The sequence below is a fragment of the Camellia sinensis genome, chromosome 6, assembly GCF_055761805.1.
Source record: "Camellia sinensis isolate YWXY chromosome 6, ASM5576180v1, whole genome shotgun sequence".
Classification (NCBI taxonomy): Eukaryota; Viridiplantae; Streptophyta; class Magnoliopsida; order Ericales; family Theaceae; genus Camellia; species Camellia sinensis.
The window spans coordinates 177,027,799-177,044,057 of record NC_138966.1 but is presented as its reverse complement, the minus strand read 5'-3'; the positions used below and the strand labels follow the sequence as shown (position 1 = coordinate 177,044,057).

At 38.4% G+C, this 16,259-nt stretch overlaps 1 protein-coding gene across 2 annotated transcripts in view; it reads right to left on the bottom strand.

The window, feature by feature from the left end:
* The window catches only part of LOC114279595 (putative disease resistance protein At1g50180), a 35,867-nt gene continuing 19,608 nt past the window's right edge, over positions 1-16,259 (bottom strand). Inside the window, exons 2-4 of one of the 2 annotated variants that reach the window (XM_082875518.1) lie at positions 12,246-12,625; positions 420-2,200; positions 1-340 (exon numbers count right to left, since the gene is read on the bottom strand). In XM_082875518.1, the coding sequence (XP_082731644.1) occupies positions 2,136-2,200; positions 12,246-12,567 (387 nt within the window). In that variant the 5' untranslated portion in view covers positions 12,568-12,625 and the 3' untranslated portion in view covers positions 1-340; positions 420-2,135. The remainder of the gene's footprint in view (positions 341-419; positions 2,201-12,245; positions 12,626-16,259) is intronic. The other variant, XR_014333579.1, reaches the window with a different exon arrangement.

Below are 16,259 nucleotides of genomic sequence, written 5' to 3'. Positions count from 1 at the left end.
GTGAAAAGGAAAATGAATTTACAAATATAGAATGTAAATACGTGCCAGACTGCTAGTTTTAGCCATGAAAAAAATTGCCGATGTAACCCTTTTTCCCTGTAGTGTATTGATCTCCAAATCATTGTTAAGAGAGAGATGTACACAGTTTGTTACTGATTGTTACAGCACAACTTAACTGACTAAAACTAATTACAACTGAGTTTATCCTAACTAATTGCTGTGACTAACTAACTGCAGTTGATTTTTTTAGAAAATGCTCAACTGAACTTGCATTGGTGCTGCCATAGCTATGCTTGTTAAGCTTCTGAGGTGAGCCATGGGCTGATAGCTTGTCAGGTTCCTGCAGCAATTCACAGTAGGTTAAAAACAAGACATAATAAGGGAAATCATAAGATCAAATTCATAAGATTGTGGCTTACTAAAATACTTGTTGGAACTTCTTGAAACTCCTCTACAAAAGGACTTATGTACTCGAAACAAATGTGAGGGATGTGGCGAAATTTGTGGAAATCCTCTCCTCCTTCGCTAAGCCTATCATTGAATGCTGCGGACATATCACAAATATTCAATTCATGGAGGGTAGAGATGAATCTCAATCCATCCAGAAGCATCTTCAAATTCTCACATGATGCAATGAATAGAGAATAAAGAACAGGCATGGCTCCACCATCCACCCTCCAGGTCTCCATTTGTAAATATGAATGACAGAGATCTGTGAGAAGGGGAAAACCATGAGCTGAGTTTCCTTTCCCACAAAGGATTTAATTAAGTAAAGGACCTTTAAGTTAGGAAGCTTCTCCAGTGTCACCATTGGGTCATCCTTAAGGTGAGAGCCAAACAGGGTTAAATGGGCAAGGCTTCGACAGAAATGGTGGTCGTATTCTGGTAACTTCCCTGTAATCCCATTAATGTACAATTCAACTAAGCAATTACACTCGAGCAGTTGTATCTGAAGGCTTAATCCTTCTCCTGAAGAAAAATCACAATTAACAACCAAAGTGGTTGTGTATTGTAGCCGGTGGTTGCTGACAAGGTAGTTATTGACCAACTCCAGGTCCTCAAGATTTTCCTGTATGCGTACATCTAGTCTCCGGAGATTGGTTAATGTGGTGAGACCTTTAGCATCAACCTTATCTGTAGCCAAGTTTTCTAGAATCTCCAATTTTCTCGAGCCATCTACTTGTAGTTTGCCTTCCGTAACAATAAAATAATCAAAATGAAGATAAAGATATATCAATCCTTCCATCTTCCACAACACATTTGGCACACTGATCTCAGAATTTGTCCGCAAATCAACGGTTTCCAAGTACTTTAGGTTGCCTATTGTTGACGGCAACTTTGTGAATTTAGTATTCCCAACCCCAAGTACCTCAAAAGCATTAGTTTTCCTATTTCTTTTGGCACTGATCCACCACCTTCCACCGTAACCAACTCTTCTTCAGGTCTATCAGTAGAGTCAGATTGTATTTCATTGAAATGAATAGCTCTGAAAGATCTGACATGTCTGCAGAAACGGTTCAATAGTCTTCCAAACGGATTGCTAAAGTACCCAGTGTTGAAGAATGAAACTGACAGAAGGTGCCTATCTCTTTCTTCTTGATTGAGGAGGTGAAGGTAGCTACTGTCCTTATCTTCATAGATGGCAAGTCTATGTATTTTACTGCCACTGCTGGTACCAACCAAGGTTTCCATCGATGAAGAGGAGAGATGCACTTGCTCATTTGTATGTCGATAATCAATGATTTGAAGGAAGTTTTTCTCCTTGCTAGGCATAAATCTCGCATGAGGTCATGAAGTCGACAATAAAGAAACCTTCTGCTTCCTCTATCTGTTGAGTACTCCTCTGGCTTTAATTCTACTTGAACCATGCACCTTTGTGCTAGTTCGCCCAAGAAACGTTCAGCCACATCCATCAGTGTTTCTTCTTCTCGTCTTTCCTCTTGGGATATGAAGCCTTCAGCCATCCACAATTGATATAAAGTCTCGACATTTATATCAAAACCTTCCGGATAATTGCCAAATGTAGAAAACATGACTTCAGCTGATATGGCAAGTCCTGGTAGCTGAGAGCTAACACATCCAGTATCGTTTCGTCTCGTCCTCCTCCATCTCGTCCTCCTCCATATCGTTTCGTCTCATCCCCCGCATCCTGCAACCATTTCCATTCCCAACTTCTCCATTCCTGCATCAACTTTGAATTCTGTAATAAAACGAATAGAAAATTTATCAATGCATAGAAGACCTCAATTTTTACTTAGACAAAATTACGGTAATTTCTGATTGACTAGCTGTTTTAGGTTTAGTAGGTCGACTTTAAACAAGCACATCTCCCATACAAGTTCAATTCCAGCAGGGTAGACTCAATTTAGAGAATCCAAACAAAATACAAACATGATCTTATTTAGATGAAATCGTTGTCATATAAACTACACACATTAAACCTTTGATCCTTAAAAATTATGTTTTCAAAGTGAAGATAAGTGCAGAACGGATCAATTTTCAGCAGCTTTAGTTTAATTTCAAGGTCAAGTTAGGTCTATCACAAAGCATGCTCATGAACTGGATCCATTTTAATCCATATATAAAAAGAGGGTGGTGATATTCTACGTCAAGGCAAAATACCTGCCCTGTATGTTCTTGGGATAGCCTTCATCTCCAATAGCTTCCAAGTCTCTTCTTCATTTAAGCAATTGAGTTCATGTACCAAACAATTTTGACCCACAAGTGCGGCCACATCTTTGTTCCAAGTTGTAAGGACAACTCTGCTACCCGTTTCTGTACTAGGGAAGGCTGGTGATAATCTGAGCCAATGATCTACCGACCAAATGTCATCTAGAACAATCAAGCATTTCCTTTTTTGTTGAACTTCATACAACAACTTGATTAGTTGTTCATCTATCATTTGACCAAGTTGCTCATTCTTCTCTGGTATGAGCTGAGAGACAATCCGTTGTAAAATACCTTTGAGATGGAATTGTTGAGAGATGGAGGCCCATCCAAATGAGTCAAAGTGATGCCTCACATCTCTGTCACGATATACCTTCCTAGCAAGGGTGGTCTTTCCTAGACCCCCATGCCGCAAATCGAAACCACTATTTCGTTATTGGTTTCTTGGCTAACCAATTTTGCAATTACCATCTTTATATCTTGCTCGAAACCTATAGGCAATGTTTGTTTGGCTGGACTGGATTAGGTTGGATTAGCATTCCATGACTAATAGTTCTAGGACTACGAATCTCTTTGGATTGTGTATCATATCCTATGTTTGGATTGAGGTAGGATTATAAGGAAGGACTAATAGTCCAAACTTTGACTTAGTCCTCCAATTTATATCTCACCCCTCTCTGTGGCATTGAATAGTCCATCAGATATGGAATACCATGTTCGGATGGATTGTTAGTCCGTACTTTAATTGTTTAACCAAACATCAGTTTCATAATTTTGTTGGACTATTAGTCCAATCCCAAGCTCATGTCCACCCAAACAAACATGACCATAATGTGATCCTCATGCACATGAGAATATGTCCGCCGGAGGTGGAGTCTGGAACTCGAACCTTCTCTGGCATTTCTGGAGATAATTAGACCGTAGCTTAGTAAGCTCGGTTTTAGCCCAGTAATTTTGGCTTTAAGGGTCTTAATCTGCCAATTTTATACCGAGCTGTGACTTCATTGTGTTAGGGAAAATATATAATTTTTCACAAGTAAATCAATTAATTGAAATAAAAATTAATGCGGAAAAATTAAATCAAGAGTGACACAAGAATTTTTACGTGATTCCCTCAATGTGAGGTACGTCTACGGGATCGAAATTCGATTTCACTATTGTAGACACCCCATTTTTGACGGCCTTTACGACTTGGATGTCATCACTTGCACACCCAATGATGAGTCTATATGCTTGTTAAGTACTCGAAGCCTTCAGTGGAATGCCACAGCTTTTAACCTTTCAAACCTTGCACCCCTGTTGCGTTGTTTTTGGACCAAAACCTTGGATTTTCAAGCCTGTAACCTCTGGTGGCCTGCTGGCCACTACTATGGGCTGTCGGCCATTGTTTTTAGTTGCCGGCCACTGATGTGGCCTGTCAGCCACCAGCAGTGGCTTGCTGGCCACCATTAGTAGCCTGTTGGCCACCAATGTGTTTTGCAGATATTTTGTGATAGCTGTGCCAGCTGTTTGCACAGATGCTTGCATCTGCTCCCACGTGTATGGCTGGATGTTTCTGAGGGAGGTTCATGTTTCTCTATATATAGAGGACCTCCCCTCTTGCCATGGGATTAGAAAAATTTTGGAGTAAAATTTTTCCTCTCGCTTTACAATTCTCTCTCTTTCTTGCAAATTTCTTCACCTTTGCCTATACACTCTTCACTTTTTCCTATACACTCTTAACCTTTTCCTATACACTTTTAACCAAACCTCTCTATCTATGAGTTGAGGTACCTTTGAGCCTTGTTTGAGCTCTTGAAAGTGTGTTTGTCTTGGTTTGTTGCTTAGAATTGGTTCTTTTCTTCAAGAGGTATAAAACTTTGCTTCTCTACTTGCTTTATCACTTTTTTTCCTTACTGTTTTCCAACTGTTTTTAGGCTGTCTAACTTCTGTATTTTTGGGCTGAAACTTGGGTTTTAAGGTCAATAAAGGTTGAGGGGTGATTCACCATTCTTTACACTTTGCTCTCAAGGCCTTTACACTTGTGTTTCCCACCTTTATACTATCTTTTTTTGAGCTTTTAAACACTGATTTTCAGTGTCTAAAATCATGTCTTGAAGTCCAAAATTGAAGGGGTTAGCCTCCCCTCCTTGTGTTTTGCTTACTAGCCCAGCATGATCCATATTTTAGCTTATTGTTCTAGCTATTTTTATCTTAATTCCAGCATGTTTTAAGATTTATTTAGGATTGTTTTAAGACTGTTTCTATGTGTTTGTTGCATTTGAGCTTTGTTTTGCATACTTGTAGTGCAATTGTCTTCATAAGCTTGGTGTTTTAGGCATTAGACACCATCTTATTTGAGTTGATAATGTATATTTATGGCTTTCCATTCTTGTGATCACTCGTAATCACCTCTGCAACCTCCCTCCTTTCTTGGCTTTTGTTTTGCTTTAAAAGTGGTTTCAAATTACTTGTTTGTTTAAGCATGAGATTGAGATGTCATGCTTAATGGTTTAATCTTTTTGGGGGTTCATTACCAATGGTATAATGTCTCTTTCATGCCAAAAACAACACTTGGTTTGAGCCCTCTTTCCATTAGAGGACTTAAATTCACCTTTTGGACTCAATTGATTAAAGAATGAATAGTAATCTAAAATGAAGTAATAAAATTGGTGATTAAAAAGGGTGCAAGATAATAATTTGCTTTTGGGTTCAATCGGACGTTAATTGAATCCTTGAGTCTTGAGTCGTTTCATACTCATTAGTGATGAAAACGGTTCAAAATTCATTGTCAACTATTTCCTTTGATCTTTCATGATAGGGAAGTGGTTTTAGGAGTCTTGTTTTATTGCATTCATTAAAATTGCACACTTGATTCATAAGCTATTATGCAATGAAATTGCATCCATTGGTGATTTGTGAATCAAACTTATTACCCCTTTAAGCTGTTTAAATGATAAGGAGGGGTAAGTTGTGCAAACAAACCCTTGAGAATACACTGTCTCTGCTCTATTTGCCCTCTGTTGCAGCAGGACAATCCAGTCAGCAGTGGCCGGCAGGCCACCTGTCAACCACCAGTGTAAAACCAAGCAGTGTCCTTTTGAAGCAGAACAGAGTTGGTCTGGAGGTGGAAATCAGTGCAAGTGTTCTACTGTGCAACAGAGGTATTCAGCAACAGAAACAATAGCCTTTTTTCAGGTGGCAACCACATTCATGCATGAGTCCTCCATTGATCCTCGGGATCTATGTTGTAATAATATTAGTGTTGTGATTAAATATTGGCTTTATAATTAATTAATTAGAATAATTAATTTGTCTCGCATTGTAATTATTTTAATTAGCTAGAATAGTTAATTAATTAGGTTTGTAATAATTAGTTAAGTAGTTTAGCTATTTATTCATTTCGTTTTGTAATTGTTAATTAATTAGCTTAACTTTAATCAGTTAGCTAGTTAGTTTATTCGGACCCTCCTGCGTGAGGGCACAAATGTTGTAATAACGTGTATGTCTTCCAACCCCACGTCTTTTTATTTTTTATTTACTAGCTTATGTTGGTTAGATTAGGACATCATGTTTTGATTAGCATGCTTCATGTTTGCATCCACTTGTAATGCATACATTGGGCTCGGCACATCATTCGAACTTACATTGTTAGTTAAACATTCTTTGAATACGTGTTTAGATTTAATTGATTCAAATGCCATGTTAAGTAGCCGACCCTATTTAGATTGCATATCGCGTGTGTTGCATTAGTCATATCGCATAAGTTAGGATCATGCATTTTTCTAACTTTATCATTTCTTTTTGGCTTGGAGTACTAGGTAAGCCTTTACTCGCTTTAGCATATTGCATGAGTGTGAATGTTGCCATTTCTAGCATGCTTGCCATGAGGCTAAGCGCTTAAGTGCTATAATTGTTTGAATGCTTGTGGATGAAGGTTATTTGCTTGAATTGGAATAATTTGAGTAATGTTCATATGCGATCACTTTTTCGAGTGGTACATATTCGAAATGATTTTCAAAACAAATATGAAATCAAATGTTCCAAATTTCGCAAATTAGTCTATACCTTATGCGCGCATCACATAATAATGTTAGCCTAATAATCGGAACAAGAGTATATAGCGTAAATAAAATTCATATCATGATTAGTAGAGGCCAATCTTTCATCGGGCGAGCGGGGGTGCTCAATTCATGACCTTCCCCTCTCGTACCTAAGTTCCCGAGCCGAGACAATCTTGGTAATGACGGACAAGTAGCCTTTGGCACGAGTCATGGGTTTCCTAAATTTCTCCAAAAAATATTTAGATGGTGACTCTGTATTTGGCAAAGCAGTCCATTTTTGGCAATTTAATTCAAAATCAAATTTTCAAAAGATTTGCTGGATTTGGGCTCTTTGGTGTTTATCTATTTCACATTACACTTGTGAGATCAGATTTAGAACCGTGAGAGTCCGATACTGTAGGCCTTATTCATCTTCCGAAAGGGGGGCACGAAAAGTCGAGCTACAACTATCAACCAATAGTTTCCAAACGATTACAAACGAGACACAAATGGTCTCACAAAACTATCCTCAGGTGAATTTCAAATAATCACAAATAATCTAGAGGAAAGACCTCACCAAATAGACGAATAAATTGTCTTTGAAACAAAATTAAAAAAGACCTAAAATAACGAATCCAAATCAACAACTTTTGAGCCGAAGTTGTCAACAAAACTACAAATAGTACTTCAAAAACAAAACCCACTGAGAAAGAGCACTATCTCACCCAATAATCATAACCCTGGTTGCTCACCTTTGGAAAAACCAATTAATAGGACAGCTGCTACACTTCATACAAATTAAATAATATTTCTTGGGCTTTTTATCAAAACCCTAACTACTATCAAACTAATTATAAAATATTCATTGGGCCTCCAAAAGTTAGGTATAATACATTAAAAATATATTATAACCAACACCAAACCAAACTAAATATTTTAATAAACCAATTGGGTCCCATATTCCACTAAGGAGGTATACCCAATAATTCTCCCCCTACTGACATAGGTGGAAGCATCAACCATATTCGCCAAAGTTTGACACTTCAAATGTTTGTCCCTCGACAAAGTCTTAGTTAATATATTCGAAATATTATCATCCGTGTGAACTTTTTCGAGTGGTAACAATTTCGAATCTAACACATCACGAATCCAATAGTATCTCACATTAATGTGTTTCGATCTCAAATGAAAAGTAAAATTTTTACTCAAATAAATAGCACTTTGACTATCACAATAAAGCACATACCTTTCTTGCTTCAAACCCAATTCTTCCAAAAATTTCTTCAACCATAACTCTTCTTTGCAAGCTTCCGTAATGGCAATAAATTCAACTTCGGTAGTTGAGAGAGCAACACATTTTTGTGATTTAGATTGTCATGCCACAGCTCCCCCTGAAAATGTCATCACATACCCCTGAAGTAGATTTCCTAGAATCAACATCACTGGCCATGTCTGACTCCGTGAACCTATCAAGTATCGACTTACCATCCCCAAAACACAAACACACCTTCGAAGTCCCTCGAAGATATCTTAGAATCGACTTCACCGTTGCCCAATGTTCTTTACCCAGATTAGAGAGAAAATGACTCACCACACCAACAACATGAGTAATATCCGGCCTTGTACAAACCATGACGTACATCAAAGAACCAACCGCTGAAGCATAAGGAATTTTCAACATCTCTTCATTGTCTTTCTCACTTGTAGGACAATGATTCGAACTAAGTTTGAAGTGACTCGCAAATGGACAACCAACCGACTTTGCTTTATCTATGTTGAACCTCTCAAAAACTTTTTCAATGTAGCTTTCTTGAGACAATCAAATTAGCCCCTTTTTGCGATTACAAACAATTTTCATGTCAAGTATTTGCTTTGCCGGCCTCAAATCTTTCATAGCAAAAGACTTGCTCAACTCCAATTTCAATCTGTTAATTATAGTGTAATCTTGACCCACAATTAACATGTCATTAATATAAAGCAAAAGAACAATAAATTTACCATCCAAATTTTTTTCACAAACACACAATGGTCCGAAGTGGTTTTAGAAAAATCATTATTTATCATGAAATAGTCAAATTTTTTGTACCATTGCTGCGGGGCTTGCTTGAAACCATATAAACTTTTCTTCAATTTGCAAACAAATTTCTTTTTCCCTTTATTTACAAAACCTTCCGGTTGCTCCATGTAAATTTCTTCCTCAAGATCACCATAAAGAAATGCGGTCTTCAGATCAAGTTGCTCAACTTCAAGGTTCATACTTGTTGCCATGCCAAGTACAATCCGAATAGAAGACATCTTCACAATCGGCGAGAAAATCTCATCAAAGTCAATACCTTTCTTTTGCCCAAATCCTTTCACAACAAGACGTGCTTTATACCTCAGATTCTTGCTATCATTCTTCAATTTGAAGACCCACTTATTTTTTAGAATTTTTTTTTCCTTAGGCAACTTCACTAAAACATAAGTGCGATTTTCAAGTAAGAAATTCATCTCCTTTTCCATGACCTTTTTTCTAATTATCTTTCTTTGCATGCTGAATTGCTTCTTGATAGTTCTCGAGCTCTCCTTGATTGGAAATCAACACAAATTCATTGGGAGGATACTTTCTCGAAGGTTGTCGGTCCCTTGTAGATTTTCTCAGGATTAAAATCATTCTCCACATCTTCAATAGGTAGTTGTACATCTCTCCCATTTTCATCATCCATCGGAGATAAAGGAGATGGATTCATATCAATGAGATCACTAGTTTTTGGCTCTAGTTAATCACCTTTGCCAAAGTCTTTAATTGTTTGGTTTTCAAGAAACACAACATCACGGCTTCGAATAACTTTCTTGTCGATCGAATCCCACAATCTATAACCAAATTCATCACGCCCATAGCCAAGAAAAAAACGTTGTCTTGACTTACTATCAAGTTTGGACCTTTCATTCTTTGGAATGTGAACAAAAGCTCAGCAACCAAACACTCTCAAGTGCTCATAAGACACATCTTTGCCGGTCCAAACTCTTTCAGGAACATCATTCAAAGGATATGAAGGAGACAAATTGATCACGTCAACCGTTGTCCTCATTTCTTCACCCCAAAAGGATCTTGGCAATTTAGCATGTGAAAGAAGATACCTTGTTCTTTCCACAATGGTGTGGTTTATCTTCTTGGCAACGCCATTTTGTTGTGGACTCTTCTTAACTATCTTTTGGTGTCGTATACCTTAGCTATGACAATACTCATCAAATGGCCTAATGTATTCACCACCATTGTCTGTTCGGATGCACTTCAATTTCTATCATGTTTCTCTTTCAACCATGGCCTGAAAATGTTTAAATACATCTAGAACTTAATATTTAGTTTTCAGTATAAAAGCCCAAACTTTCCTTAAATAATCGTCAATGAAAGTAACAAAATAAAGTGAGCCACTATGTGTTCTAACTTTCAAAGGACCACAAACATTCGAATGAATCAATTCCAAAACATTTTCTTTTCCAGAAGCAATTTTTTTTGAAAAGAAACTCTATGTTGTTTACTCACCAAACAATGAACACAAGTTTTAAGATGTGTATCTTTCAAACCAGGTAGAAGCTCCTTCTTGAACAAAACTTGTAGCCCATTTTCACTCATATAGCCAAGCCGTTTGTGCCACAATTCGATAGAAGTATCATCTTCAAGTGCATTGACAACACCTTTACAAATTTTTCCTTGTATCGAATAAAATGTATGAGTCTTCTTGCACTTAGCTACCACCAAAGAACCCTTTGTGAGCTTCCATATTCCATCACCAAATTTTTTGTTGTAGCCTTCATCATCTACCTTCCTGGTAGAGATCAAATTGAGACGAATGTCGGGAACATGCCTCATATCTTTAAGCAACAACTTGCAACCCAAATTTGTTTCCAAGCAAACATCACCTATGCCAATAATCTTAGACAAACATTTATTATCCATTCGAACAGAACCATAATCTCCTTTGGTGTAGGTAGTGAAGAAAACAACTCGAGAAGTCACATGAAAAGAAGCACCGTAATCAATCACCCAATTACTCTCTTGGCCCACAAAATTGATACAATCATCTTCACAAACGACCATGAAATCATCGATAATAACCGCTGTTATGTCTTCTTGCTTCTTTTCCACATTTTTGTCATGCCTTTTCTCCTTGTTCTTGAGCTTTCAGCATTCCCACTTCATGTGCCCTTTCTCATGCTAATAATAACACTTAATGTCTTTCTTTGAAAAAGAAACATCTCTTGATTTGTCACGGCTTTGATCACGACCATGAGAGAAACCCCCTGAATGAGAGAAACCCCCTGATTTTGTTCTAGTTTCGTCATTCAACAAGCTACTAGTGACTTAGCTCATTGTGACAATTCCATTGGGTGTCGAATTACTAACTGTCACAACCAAAATCTCCTAAGTAGCATCAAAGTCGGCAACTCATCATCAAAAACAATTTTCATAAAAGCAAGTTGGTTAAAAATACTCTTTATTTCATTCAAATGTTCCGGAATAGGGCTGTCATCTTTATATTTTAAATTAACCAACTTTCGAAACAAAAAGGCTTTATTTGTGGTTGATTTTTTGTCATAAAGGCCTTCTAATTTTTTTCATAAATCACGTGCCGAAGTTTCAATTGCAGCATGATGAAACACAGTATCATCAATCCATTGACAGATAACACCAACGGCTTTTTGATTAAGTCTCTTCTATTCATCATCTTTCATACCCTTTGGTTTGCCACTATCACCCTCAATAGGCCCATACAAATCTTTACAAAATAATAGGTCCTCCATTTTAGTTTTCCATGTTACTCAATTGCTTCCATTGAAGCTAGACATACGACCTACATTCCCCTCCATTGATTTTCATAAATAAATAAGCCTAAATAAATCGTAAGCTTTGATACTAATTGTTAGGGAAAATATATGATTTCCCACAAGTAAATCAATCAATGAAAATAAAAACTAATGTGGAAAAATTAAATCAACAACGACACAAGAATTTTTACGTGGTTCTCTCAACGTGAGGTACGTCCATGAGATCGAAATCTGATTTCACTATCAACTAATAGTTTTCAAACGATTACAAACAAGACACGAATGGTCTTACAAAATCACCTTAGGTGAATTCCAAATAATCACAAATAATCCAGAAGAGAGACCTTATCAAATAGACGAATAAGTTGTTTTCGAAATATAATTGAAAAAGATCCAAAATAACAAATTCAAACCAACAACTTCTGAGCCGAAATTATCAACAAGCTCCAAACAGTGCTTCAAAAACAAAACCCATTGAGAAAGAGCACTATCTCACCCAATAATCATAACCCTGGCTGCTCACCTTTGGAAAACCAATTAATATGGTAGCTGTTACACCTCATACAATTAAACAATATTTTTTAGGCTTTTTATCAAAGCCTTAGCTGCAATCAAAATGATTATAAAATATTCATTGGCCTCTAAAAATTGGGTATAATGTATTAAAAATATATTATAACTAACACTAAACTAAACTAAATATTTTAATAAACCAATTGAGTCTCATACTCTACTAAGGAGATGTACCCAACAATTTGGTGATACAGGCTGATCTCAGGAGGAAGCTTCGGATGCCTCGTTTTTTCCTTGTCTCATCTCTAAATATGAAAGTAACGATGACATCCTCTGCATAGTACGTCACTGCTCTAATCTCCACAACCAAATTGCGGATAGTATCTTGCTCATCTTGTCTTGCATCAGCATCTTTTAAAAAAAAAAAACTCTGAATCTGCCTTAACTCTGTCAAAATATCCTGAACCTCGCCACGCACTCCATGTAACAATCTTGCTTTTTCAATCAACAAATCACCAATCTTCCTCAATACAAAAGAGACAACAGCCTCAGCCATTTTTCTTTTTCCCAGTGGAGGGAGGGGCCAAGAATGAGGTGAACCAATGACCCGCAGTCTGCAATTTTAAGAGCATCATTATAAAGTTAATCAGCACAGGACAAATAAAAGGGCATTGAAACTTGTTATAGTAGGTAGGAATTCTCATGTAACAATTCTAAAATTAAACTGAAATAGACAGTGCAGAATCCATGAAAAACTTTGTCGCCTCCTCTCTAATTGTACCGAATCAGCTAATCTTTAACTTCTGAAACGAACTCTCGGTCACTAATTCTGAAACCCTCATCCCTCATCCCTCATTTTCATAGATCTCTCTTACATCTACAGCATCCTATGATTTTAGTTTCTCTCTTTTGCTGCTCGCCTCTGCTGTAATCCGCATTTCACGAGATCTTCATTTGTTTCAATCCCATAATCAATAAAAAGCTAAATTCAAATACAAAAAACAGTCATTACAGTACAAAAATCATTTTTTGCTCTTGTGAAACATTTGTGAATGGGTGAAGTGATTTTCATCAGCTAAAAGCACTTTCTTCTTTAAAAGTGAATGGGTGCCTGGCTGCTCTTCGTAATGGGTTCTAGCCTAGGTTTATTGGCTGCATTAGATGAGAAAACCTAAGATTAGAAATAGATGCAAGTGTTATTAGACATTAGACTTCACAAGAGTTTCAAAAGAGGAGTCACAACAAATGCAGCTTTTCCCAACAAACAAAATATGAAGGTTTTGGCACCACTATCGACAACAAAAATTGTGAAATCCCCAGACTCGTGAAATCTCAAGCTAGGAACATAAGCTTTAGTTCTCAAGTTCAGAAGGAGCAATTCGAACTCAAATTGTGAACTGAAAGAGTAATTTTTCTGTTGCCCATTAGAGAGAGGACACCAAGAATGAGGTGAACCAATGATGCTTTGCACAGTCTAAAATTGTGAAGCATCATTCTAAAGTTAAATCAACACTGGACAAATAAGATGGCATTGAAACTTATTATAGAATATATGAATTCTCAAATGACCAATTCTGAAATTAAACTGAAATGGACCATATGCGGAATCCATGAAAAAGACAGTGGTAAAATAAGGATGGCTACTCAAAATTCCAAACCAATAACCAAATCAGATCAAATGCTATAACTATAATTTAAATACCCGTATCAGTTGCAACAAATATCATAGTAGGATAACTACTTATAGAAGTATTATGATGCAGCTCAAAGCTGAGCGAAACTCATTTATTTGATTTTAGAAGAGTTAACTCTGCTTTATTTCATTCTAGACAGTACTTTTAAAGTAAGCTGAACTCAAAGTTTAGGACTTGAATATAAACACACACCCACACACACACCTCTCTTCGTCACCCTCTCTGCACTTGTACCCAGAAAAAAAGTTAATCTTTAATAACTTCTGTAACAAACTTTTGCTCAGAGTGTAAACTAACTCTCAGCTGCTAACTGTTATAACTGTCTTTTGAATCTGGCAATGACTATTGTGGGGATATATTTTCAGATTACCAACACGTGGCATGGTGACGCCGACGTGTCAGTCGAGGTGCCACGTGCCTTGGTAGTTAAGCCGAGGTAATCTCGGAGAAGCCGAGGTCATCTCCAAAGATATCGGAATCCGAGATAAGGGGCAAGAGTCCTAAGGCACAAAGAGGATTGAACCAAGATAAGGATAAAACTCTCAAGGAGTTTATCTTTATCACTTAAAAGAGTCCAGAGTAAGCAGTGAACTAGAGTTCATAGAAGTCATACTTCTAGTGGGACTTGGATTGAGTATATTATAAAAGAGAGGCACCCCCGTGGGTCTAATGTATGTAATTTATACTTTGAGTATTCAATTTAGTACTTGATTATCTTTGAGAGATATACTGACTTGATCGTCGGAGTGCCCCCGGGTGGAAGAACCACCGCCGGAGCTTTTTCCTTCTGTTACAGGTTGCTTAAGCCATCTATTCTGCTTGTGCTCTCCAGCTAAACACTAAACGGGCAGTGTGGTCAGATTTTCACCCACACAATTTGGCGCCGTCTGTGGGAACGAAGGAAGAATAGATGGCCAGTAACGGACAACAAAATATTGGGGATGACGCTCCCACTGGGAGTGACAGCCCAATTGATCTTGATATCGAAGGAGATAACCACAATGCAGAAGCCCGTGACCAGGGTCACAGAGAGAACGACGTCATCCCAAAAGGCGACACGTCAAAAAGAGCTAACCAAGGAAAATACTACAATGAAGATAACCTCCAGGTATGGAGGGACAGGTGCCTACGGAGGGATGAGGAAGTAAAAGAACTAGCAAACAAGTTGGCGGACCTCCAGTCAGTCGTCAACTTCATGATGCAGAATAATGTTATGCAGCCACCATACCCGCTGCAAGATACGCCGATGCCAGCGAACAACACTCAGAAGGAGGTAAGAAAAACAATCCCCGAGGTCCCTCAGCATACCAGAAGCGGAAGGCATTCACACCGGCCTTCCAGGGAAGTCGGACGGGAAAAGCCGAGGCAAGAAGAGTCCCGACGGACACACCACATGAAGAATCCAGACCCCAAAGAACATCGACATGTTCAGGGGCAAGTACTCCATTTTGACACATCCCACGAAGAAAGATCCAAACGACCCCACCACGAGGCCGAAAGCAGTGTACCAAAAAGACTAAAATCCAAAGACAGCCGAGCTCCAGGGAGAAGCAAAGAAGACTTGAGGGACTACCTCAAGAGGAGGCAACAGAATGCAGAAGCCGAGGTAAACTCCCCAGTGAAACCGAAGACAGCCTTCTCGGCGGAACTGGACAAATTCGAACCGCCCAAAAGATTCAGTATGCCGAGGTTTCAAATCTATGATGGTAAATCAGATCCAAACTTTCATGTTGGGTTGTACCTAAATTCAATGGCGTTATATAGCGGAAACGAGCCGTTGCTCTACAAAGTATTCCCCTCATCCTTTGGGGAAATTGCATCTGATTGGTTCCACAAGTTACCAAAAGGAAGTATAAAGACATGGGAAGGCTTGGCCGAGATGTTTGTGGCCAGATTCGTGACCAACAAGCTGCAACCCCTGAGGGTTGATGCTTTGATGGCTCTACGAATCACCAAAGAAGAAGGCCTCAGGGCCTATGCGAAGAGGTACTACGAGGTGTTCAACCGAATACCTGAATGCAACCAGGAAGTAGCAGTCGTATCCTTCAAGAACGGCCTGAAAGATGACTGCCCTCTACGGAAGTCTTTGGCAAAAACATTGCCAAAAAGCATGGAAGAACTTATGGCAAGAATTGAGAAATATGCCAGGGCCGAAGAAGATACATCGGGAAACAAAGAGGTGAAACAAGAAAAGGGAAACGGCTCGCCAAAGCGAGGCCGAATCAACAATGGGCCGACCAAACAAGAAATAGAATTAAGAAATAAACAGGCGGTAACCACAGTATTCCGGATCCCAATCCATAAAATCTTGGATCGGATTCGAAATTAACCTTATTTCAGGGCTCCGGCAAGAGCACCAGGGGAATTCATGGGAAGGAACGTTGGTAGACGTTGTGCCTACCACAATGAAGAAGGGCATCCAACTCAAGGTTGCAGAGCCTTAAAAGCACACTTGGAGGACCTAGTAAGACAAGGCCTTCTGAGGGACCTGGTCGATGAGGCCAGAACAAGGGAAGAGCAGGCAAGGCTGCCCCAAGCACCAGCAGCACCCCCT